The following is a 9,556-nucleotide window of genomic DNA, read 5'->3' as shown; positions in this document are numbered from 1 at the left end:
AAATTTAAGGGGTTCTGAATACTTTCCGTACCCACTGTATATATAACATTACACCCTGATCTGAAGCTGATACAGTCTAATCAGATATGGATTAAATGCCATGTAAATATTATTAAAAATAAATTATTTAAAGCAAAATCTTCTTTAAAAATAACAATAATAAAAGCATGGGTTACAGTGTGGCACATACTCTCGAAGTAAATGGGGCCAGTTCGTAAACATTAAAATACTCACTGTTTCAAGAGTATAGCCACAAAATGTAAAGAATATGCATTTTTGCATGATTTTAGTATGTTGTAAGATTTTATCCAATTATACAACTTTGTTGCAATGACAATGCAATGTAAGGGCAGGGCAATACTCCTTCCTCTCCAGCGACCTGTCACTCGCATGAGATTAACAAAGGACAATGATTTAATTGGTTCCTGGTGGACAAAATCCCACCGTTTCACTCCAATGTGTGTCACAATGCCTCACTGTAACCTCCTTTTTTTTCTTCTTTTTTTTTAAGAAAACAAGAGAGGAACTTGAAATATTCCTTAAATGGCTAAATTGTCTTTTGTCCACAGAAAAATGCTATCGTATGACTAAATACATAACTCAGAAGTTATATGGTGTTTTTACTTTTTTGGTTCTTTTAGCTTCTATTTTTTAGCTAATATTCATTGTAATTACATGACAAAACACTGATTGTGTGCGCAATTCTAGCTCAGATGGTGATATTTTCATATGTTGTGTCTTCTGATGGCTGGGAGAACACTGCTCCCATCTTTCTCCCCTGCTCTAGTATGGTTTGATTTTTCTCAGACTTCATTACAGCTGAGATGCCGCTGTTGAGCTGATCACCTCCTATTGAGCTCTCTGCCTCTGATAGTCCACCAGGATAACATCGGACCACAGCGTAGTCAGTTGTCAGCGAGGAGACGCCTCTGATCTCTTCTGACTCTGGTTGGATGTTTGTGAAGTCAATGGAGGCATAATGGAGTTCTTTCTCAGCTCCAGTAGGAGACAGCATGGCATTATTGGCATAAACAGGGCTACTCTCATCCTCCTGTTGAACAGATGAACAAATCAGCAGTGGAGAGCTGTGGTGTTTTCTGCTTGTAAAACATTTATTTAACAGAAGTTGCAGCATTTTTTAAATGAACAGTGTACTTTGAGGGAACTCACCCTGTCAGTCAGAATCAGTCCAGTGCCACCGTCTCGTCTTGTGTTGCTTTCTCTTCTGAAAAATATATTTCCATGTGTCCATGATCAAAAAATATTGACATTAACATCAGCCATGTATGGATTTGAATTTTGACAAACAGGGTAAATGACTGGGGCAAAGAATTTTTAGAGTTGACATTATTTGCTTATTTTTTAAGTGAGGGTTTGGGAACTTTTTTTGACCAAAGAGAACCCTTGTTTTAATATAGAACTTGGTCTATTTCTGTTAAAATAATTCAAAACTTTTTTAATTAACATCGGTAGGCCCCTGAGTAGTTAAATTGCTTAATTGCGTTGTTGACTTGTAGTGACCTTCGGCAATGTGAACATACCTTGCACAGATAAGTAAAATTCCACATATGATCATCATCAGAGAAGCCCCAACAGCAACTCCAACCAAAAAAAAGAAATGGTGGAAACCTGATAATAATAATTAAAAAAAAACATGTTTTTGGAGAGCAACTAAAAGATATTTTCAGTTATATGAAATAAAAAGCATCTAATTCTAATAAAGCTATTGATTCCACTCCCTCCTCTCTAGAAGAATGATCTGAGCAGCAAGCTTGAATTGTGTTTAGTAACAAAACGGGTTTGTCTTGTAAGCAAAAGCACGTCGTTAAGCAAAAAAGAATGCTCTTTTACAGCTTTTCATACAAACATTTACATAAAAGTGTGTGATGTGTGAGGCATTTATCCTTTGCCCTTTCTCTAATGTAACAACTGGAAATGAACAACACCAACAGAACTGTTCAAATGTATAAATAACGGTATTTAAGATGATGCATCTGTAAATACATTAAACATTAAACCTTAAAAATCAATGTCTGTAAAACGTACTTGACACCTGAGGAGTGACATAAATCCGTTGACTTGCAGTGCCATGAGTGTTGTTGCTGGCACACTGCAGAGTGGATGTGTGTGTGAGAGACTGATGAAGAGTGATGGAGCTCCTCAAGCCTGTGCTGCTCAATCGCTCTTCACTGATGAACGTGTTTGAAGAGTTAGTGACAGGACGTCCAGACAGATGCCACTCCAGTTCAGGAGAGGGATTCCCATCAGCCTCACAGAAACACACAGTTACATCAGTCCTGGCACAGCTGGAGGATGGAGAGATTTTAGGGGCATCTGAAAGTATTAAAACAACAAAACAAAAAAAAAAACTGAATAACTACAATGATTCTGCTGCGGGACACAAAATAAGTTATTTTGAAAAATATTTAATCAACAGTCAGAAGAGTGCATATGCAAAACAATCTAGTCTTACTGACTAGAATCCAGACTGGTCTGAAAGTCTGAAGCTACAATATATACTGAAAAAATCAATGTCCCTGCATTTAAATAAAACGTAAAAACAGCAATGTGGTAAGTTTAACTGGACAAATTAAAGGCTTTTTAATTATTATTTGGCCTTAAACGTAATAAAGATCAACATTTTTATAGCTAGTAGCTATTATTGCATTACAACACAATAACAGTGTCACAACTGTTCATTTTATAATTTACTTTACAATATTATATACATAAAATTGTCACAATCAAATGTGTGAATAATGTTGAACCGAGCGATTGTGCTGATGCATCAGCAGTCATTTCAGTCATGTGTTTTGCAAATGCACACAGAGACTGCTTTCCTGTCTAGAGTCCAGATGTACTAGGTCTGAGGATCTGAAGCTACAATGTCTGGAACTCAACAACCAATGATTGAAGCACTAATGAGAATGAATTATGAGATTGTGAACTTAACGCTCTAAATGTGTCCTAGCATTCAAATTAAACTGAAATTAACAGTAATGTGGTAAGGTTAACGGAATAATTTAGAGGCTTTTAAATTACTTTTTGGGCTCAAATTTAATTAAGATAAGTAGCTATTTTTGCGTCATAACACAATAACAGTGTCACAACTGTTCATTTTATAATTTACTTTACATTGTAATGAATGTGACAAGGTAAGATTGGCTGTTATGTAATACTCACACTGAATGTCCAGCATCACTGAAGAGTTTTGTGTGCCATGTTGGTTCTGAGCTGTACAGTGGTACCAGCCTCTGTGTTTCAGGTCGATCCTATCGAAGGTAAGAGTGTGTCCAGTCTGCAGCTGCTCCATCTGTCCTTCACTCTCTCTGGACCAGGTGTAGTTCAGCACTGCTGGATTTGCATCACTGCTGCAGGTCAGAGTCACTGAACGGCCCTCCAACACAGAGCTGGAGGGAAGCACAGACACTGATGTGTTTTTAGGCGAATCTGCGAATCTGAAAAGGGTCTCACAATAAAAATCACAATAATATGATTGATATCAATAAAAATCACAATAATATGAAAACTGAAAAACTGAAAAAAGCCTCACTTACACTGAACATGTAATGTGATGTTGTCCTGTGCTGTTTTGTTCTCGTCCTGTAGCTGGTAGGTTATAGTGCAGGTGAAAGTGACTCTGTGCTGACGGTGAGTAGCAGTGAAGTTCAGATCAGAGATGAGCTCCTCTAGTCTGCTGCTCTCACTGAGGGGGATTCTGGGAGTGGAGCTCCATGTGAGAGTTGGTGGAGGAGAGGAGCAGAGAGTCTCAGCAGAGCAGCGCAGACTCACAGAGCTCCCCTCCAACCCCTCCTCCTGATCCTGCACCTGCTTCTGCTCCACATACAGCTGCACTGTGGGTTTGGGGGGAGAGTCTGAAAAAGTAAAATGACAATGACGGCAACTTTTAAAACATTCATTTAACACATTTGTTTATAAATAAAATGCTCAAATCACTCACCAATCACATTTATAGTGGAGGTATTTACAGTGTAGACGTATTTCAAACCACCACTTTCAATCCTGAAGTAATATCTACCAGTGTGCTTTGAACTAACATTATAGAAGACAGTGGTGCAGTTCTTCTCAAGTAGGTTTCCAGTTATTTTCCCATTAAAGTGATTAGATTTGTGATCTGTGGAGTGAAACACTAGATGTTCATTCGTCTTATCTCCATCTTTGAGCCACAGTCCTGTAGCAGCACTCTCAGGAACAAGGTTTATGTCATGTTTTTCCTCAATCTCAAATCTGCACTTTATGATCACACAGGATCCACTGAGAGCTTGAAAGTTCTGTGGCAGACTGATGCTGAAATCTCTACAACAAACACCTACAACACAATACAAACATGTAAGAAATAATTTTGAAATACTTTTTGGGCTCAAATTTAATTAAGATAAGTAGCTATTTTTGCGTCATAACACAATAACAGTGTCACAACTGTTCATTTTATAATTTACTTTACATTGTAATGAATGTGACAAGGTAAGATTGGCTGTTATGTAATGCTCACACTGAATGTCCAGCATCACTGAAGAGTTTTGTGTGCCATGTTGGTTCTGAGCTGTACAGTGGTACCAGCCTCTGTGTTTCAGGTCGATCCTATCGAAGGTAAGAGTGTCTCCAGTCTGCAGCTGCTCCATCTGTCCTTCACTCTCTCTGGACCAGGTGTAGTTCACTGCTGGATTTGCATCACTGCTGCAGGTCAGAGTCACTGAACGGCCCTCCAACACAGAGCTGGAGGTATTCACTGAAGCTGATGTATTTTTAGGAGCATCTAAGAGGCAAAGATAAAATATTGATATTGCAAAACTAACTGGCTTACTGGGAAGGTTGAGTAGCAAATATTTCTGTCAGTTACATACTGCATTTGCATTTGCATTAGGTAACAAAATATCAAAACAAGTGGCATTTATTTTAAGGTAGATGCTATTTGGTTTGATATTTTTGTTATTTAATGTGATAATACACAGACATGTTGTGTGGCTGAAGTGTCCAAACATGTTCAAATATGTTTTGGGGCCACTGTGTATATATTTTCACCCTATTATTCATATAAAGAGACAGTTTCACCAGTTACTAACTCTCATGACAATCCAAACTGTGTGCAACACAGAGCTGGAGGTAATCCCTGAAATTGAAATGTTTTAAGGGGCATCTGAGAAGAAAAGATAAAAGATTGATAGAGGAAGGAATAGCTGTATGAAATTTATGAAAAAGTATTGGGATGCAAGCTTCATTTAATGCATTTGCATGATAATATTTAGACATTATGTGTGGCTGAAGCGTCCAGAACTGTTCAAATATTTTGGGGCCACTGTGTATATATATAGGGTTCAAACGTTTCTGTATATATATAGAACTCACACTGGTTAGAAAAGCGTGATGGTAACTGTGAAAAAATTTGTTTTTTTGTCACAGTTAAGATCACAGTTTTCTAACCAGTGTGAGGAAGACAGAGCCAGTACTAAAACAGAGATCATAAGTAGGCCTACAGTGGCATGTGAAAGTTTGGGAACCCCTTGCAGAATCTTTGAAAATGTGAATAATTTTAACAAAATAAGAGAGATCATACAAAATACATGTTATTTTTGAATAAGATATTTTACATAAAAGATGAACCCTTCGTTCTTAATACTGTGTGTGGTTACCTGGATGGTCCACGACTGTATTTTTGATTTGTGATGGTTGTTCATGAGTCCCTTGTTTGTTCTGAACAGTTAAACTGAGCACTGTTCTTCAGAAAAATCCTCCAGGTCCTGCAGATTCTTCAGTTTTCCAGAATCTTTTGCATATTTGAACCCTTTCCAGCAGTGACTGATATTGAGATCCATCTTTTCACACTGAGGACAGTTTAGGGACTCAAACACAACTATTAAAAAAGTCCCTCAATTGTCCTCAGTGTGAAAATTATGGATCTCAAAATCACACAATTAAAATTATAATTTTGCTCAAATTATTCACAATTTCACAGATTCTGCAAGGGGTTCCCAAACTTTCGCATGCCACTGTATGTATATATATATATATATATATATACATTTTGTGAAACAAATATCATGAGCAGAGATATAGAGCAAGAGGTACTCACACTGAATGTCCAGCATCACTGAAGAGTTTTGTGTGCCATGTTGGTTCTGAGCTGTACAGTGGTACCAGCCTCTGTGTTTCAGGTCGATCCTATCGAAGGTAAGAGTGTGTCCAGTCTGCAGCTGCTCCATCTGTCCTTCACCCTCTCTGGACCAGGTGTAGTTCAGCACTGCTGGATTCGCATCACTGCTGCAGGTCAGAGTCACTGAACGGCCCTCCAACACAGAGCTGGAGGGAAGCACAGACACTGATGTGTTTTTAGGCGAATCTGAAGGGAAAAAAAGGGTCTCACAATAAAAATCACAATAATATGATTGATATCAATAAAAATCACAATAATATGAAAACTGAAAAGCATCTCAAAGCCTCACTTACACTGAACATGTAATGTGATGTTGTCCTGTGCTGTTTTGTTCTCGTCCTGTAGCTGGTAGGTTATAGTGCAGGTGAAAGTGACTCTGTGCTGACGGTGAGTAGCAGTGAAGTTCAGATCAGAGATGAGCTCCTCTAGTCTGCTGCTCTCACTGAGGGGGATTCTGGGAGTGGAGCTCCATGTGAGAGTTGGTGGAGGAGAGGAGCAGAGAGTCTCAGCAGAGCAGCGCAGACTCACAGAGCTCCCCTCCAACACCTCCTCCTGATCCTGCACCTCCTTCTGCTCCACGTACAGCTGCACTGTGGGTTTGGGGGGAGAGTCTGAAAAAGTAAAATGACAATGACGGCAACTTTTAAAACATTCATTTAACACATTTGTTTATAAATAAAATGCTCAAATCACTCACCAATCACATTTATAGTGGAGGTATTTACAGTGTAGACGTATTTCAAACCACCACTTTCAATCCTGAAGTAATATCTACCAGTGTGCTTTGAACTAACATTATAGAAGACAGTGGTGCAGTTCTTCTCAAGTAGGTTTCCAGTTATTTTCCCATTAAAGTGATTAGATTTGTGATCTGTGGAGTGAAACACTAGATGTTCATTCGTCTTATCTCCATCTTTGAGCCACAGTCCTGTAGCAGCACTCTCAGGAACAAGGTTTATGTCATGTTTTTCCTCAATCTCAAATCTGCACTTTATGATCACACAGGATCCACTGAGAGCTTGAAAGTTCTGTGGCAGACTGATGCTGAAATCTCTACAACAAACACCTACAACACAATACAAACATGTAAGAAATAATTTTGAAATTATTATAAATATCAAGAAAAGAGGTCTGGAAATGTTGTTCTTAAATTTAGTTTATGAATGGAAAAATGCTCAAACCTTTCAACAGAAAACCAAGAAGAATTATTTTCTCTGCTGTCCAGATGTCCATCCCTTCATTCACTGAGGAGCATCAACCTACAGGTGAAAAGCAAATTGAGCAAAAAAAAAGGAAGAAAGAACAGGAACCTGTAACACCTGCTAAACTGGGCCACCCCCTTCCTCTCACTTTTTATGATTAAGAGACATTTATTTGCGTTTGAGAGCACTGGCAACATAATACTCACCTTTGCTTTCAAGGAAAAAGATGCAAAAGTTTTTGCACAAATATGTGCCAAAGATGATACCTCAGGAAGGAGGAAGTAACATTTCATATTTTACATCAGCATTAATGGTTGACTGAAAACATTGCCTTTTTGTTTATTTTCCTCCCATAAATTAAAATACTTTCTGAAAATAATACTTAGCATGTAGTACATGTGTGAACAAATTAAATGTTCACACATGTACTACATTGTGTACTTATTTTAGACCATTGATAATTGGTCCATTACCCATAAATTTGAATAATTATGTTCACTTTAATATGTCAGTAAGCTATACTTAATCCATTTGTTTAACCACTTAAAACATAAAATATTCTCTGCATGACTTTTTTCAGCAATAAATTTGGAATTGCATATTTAATATCAATAACAATAACAATATGTGGTAATTTTGCTTTATCCCTTTAAAATTAAGCATAATTAGAAATGAATGATTATTAATTTTTTTAATAATGTAATTGCAATAATGATGATCATTAACTGGATAAAAGATAATATATCCTTTATCAAAAAACAAATATGTTAGATATGTTACATATGAAAGCATCTGTTAATGTTCAATAAGTCTACTAATTTTGGTTTAATGTAATGGAAGTAAAACAGCAAAAAGAATCTGACCTTCCTGAGGGATAAAAAGTGTGGGAATCTCCTGTTTAGATCCCAAGTTTACAGCTGTAACACCTGCTGCTGATTAGAGACGGACTGAAGCTCTGCTGCAGAAACCGAATCTGAAGCATAATCTACTGACTGGCATCAGATCTATTGTAACTTCCCCTTTTCATCACTTCACACCAGTACTTCCTGGATCAGCATGAACATGCCTTCTGTGCACAGACAAAGCCTTTAACTGAATTTCTGGAAAATCTTTTGCTACAAAAACGATACAACTTACATAATCTTCTACGTTCCATCTAATTTCAGTCTGTTGCTCACACAAAGCTATAGTATGGCTTCAGAAAACTTGAGATGTAGTGCACAGGTTTTGTAGATGTATGAGCAGGGAGAGAGGAAAAAAGTCAGGTGATAATATATTAAATAATATTAGCAATGTATGACAAAACCTAAATCGCTTAAAATTCGACTACAATGTTACATGAGCAGCGGCCTACATAATGTGCTCTACTGGTCAAAAGATGAAGCACCAGAAGAGTTCATTAGTACTATCAAAGTTGTGAGTAACACTTTAATTTTTATTTTAATGAAAATATTCAACCAGAGAGAAAGAGATCAGAATAAGAAGAAACGTGCCAGATGTAAAAGTAATGAACATGTACATCACCTAAGAAAAAAGATAATCAATCACCACCAGATTGGGCCAAAAGGAAGCCATTTACAAAAGATTTTTGGAGATTCAGCTTACTTTCAGGTTGATTATCTCTAGAAGGAGAAAAGTCCTCTATGGAAGCATTCTTCTGTAAAAACGTGATTTTTTTTAATAGAGCAAATCGCTCCCATAAAGGAAATACCCCATTAAAAAACAAGGCTCAAACCTCAAATGTTCTGCATGTACATTATATTTACCATCATTACATTTAGACTCAAGTTTAAAGTCTAAAGAACAAGAATTTTCAACATGTTTATAAATGTACCCTGTAATATGTTCTAGAGATCCGTTTTTGAACCTGTGTGTCCAAGGCAACCAGGCACACAAAATACCTTTTGCAAAGAGGTATAGTGACGTATTCATTCTTGAGGGGAAAAAAATCTATCAGACAATTTGCCACCACACTGAAAAACATATTCACACTGCGCAAAGACATTACTTTGAACAGGATAGTCGTTTTCTTAACTTTCTCATTTGGAATCTACACGCGTTCTGAAAATTGATCATTGCTTTGCTGCCCTGCCTCTTCTCCATGATTCAAATAATCTTCCAGAGCCTGTGTAGCAACTTAGGACAATGCTTATAAACCCGTGGAATGTCCCACTCTGGCCTG

General features: G+C 37.4%; 2 protein-coding genes across 2 annotated transcripts in view; both read right to left on the bottom strand.

Moving 5' to 3' along the window:
• The window catches only part of LOC107574992 (myelin-associated glycoprotein-like), a 14,310-nt gene extending 9,307 nt beyond the window's left edge, over nucleotides 1-5,003 (bottom strand). The window contains exons 1-8 of the mRNA XM_016261410.1: nucleotides 4,976-5,003; nucleotides 4,579-4,777; nucleotides 3,962-4,371; nucleotides 3,558-3,875; nucleotides 3,184-3,450; nucleotides 2,139-2,334; nucleotides 2,047-2,053; nucleotides 818-1,051 (exon numbers count right to left, since the gene is read on the bottom strand). Of these exons, the coding sequence (XP_016116896.1) occupies nucleotides 818-1,051; nucleotides 2,047-2,053; nucleotides 2,139-2,334; nucleotides 3,184-3,450; nucleotides 3,558-3,875; nucleotides 3,962-4,371; nucleotides 4,579-4,777; nucleotides 4,976-5,003 (1,659 nt within the window). The remainder of the gene's footprint in view (nucleotides 1-817; nucleotides 1,052-2,046; nucleotides 2,054-2,138; nucleotides 2,335-3,183; nucleotides 3,451-3,557; nucleotides 3,876-3,961; nucleotides 4,372-4,578; nucleotides 4,778-4,975) is intronic.
• Nucleotides 5,004-5,147: 144 nt separating this feature from the next.
• Nucleotides 5,148-9,556, bottom strand: part of LOC107574991 (sialic acid-binding Ig-like lectin 7) — an 8,716-nt gene continuing 4,307 nt past the window's right edge. Inside the window, exons 3-6 of the mRNA XM_016261409.1 lie at nucleotides 6,870-7,064; nucleotides 6,466-6,783; nucleotides 6,092-6,358; nucleotides 5,148-5,158 (exon numbers count right to left, since the gene is read on the bottom strand). Of these exons, the coding sequence (XP_016116895.1) occupies nucleotides 5,148-5,158; nucleotides 6,092-6,358; nucleotides 6,466-6,783; nucleotides 6,870-7,064 (791 nt within the window). The remainder of the gene's footprint in view (nucleotides 5,159-6,091; nucleotides 6,359-6,465; nucleotides 6,784-6,869; nucleotides 7,065-9,556) is intronic.

Source organism: Sinocyclocheilus grahami, unplaced genomic scaffold (genome assembly GCF_001515645.1).
Source record: "Sinocyclocheilus grahami isolate Dianchi unplaced genomic scaffold, SAMN03320097.WGS_v1.1 scaffold2428.1, whole genome shotgun sequence".
In the NCBI taxonomy this organism is placed as follows: domain Eukaryota; kingdom Metazoa; phylum Chordata; class Actinopteri; order Cypriniformes; family Cyprinidae; genus Sinocyclocheilus; species Sinocyclocheilus grahami.
Note: the sequence above shows the minus strand (reverse complement) of the source record. Positions and strands in the feature narration are given on the sequence as shown.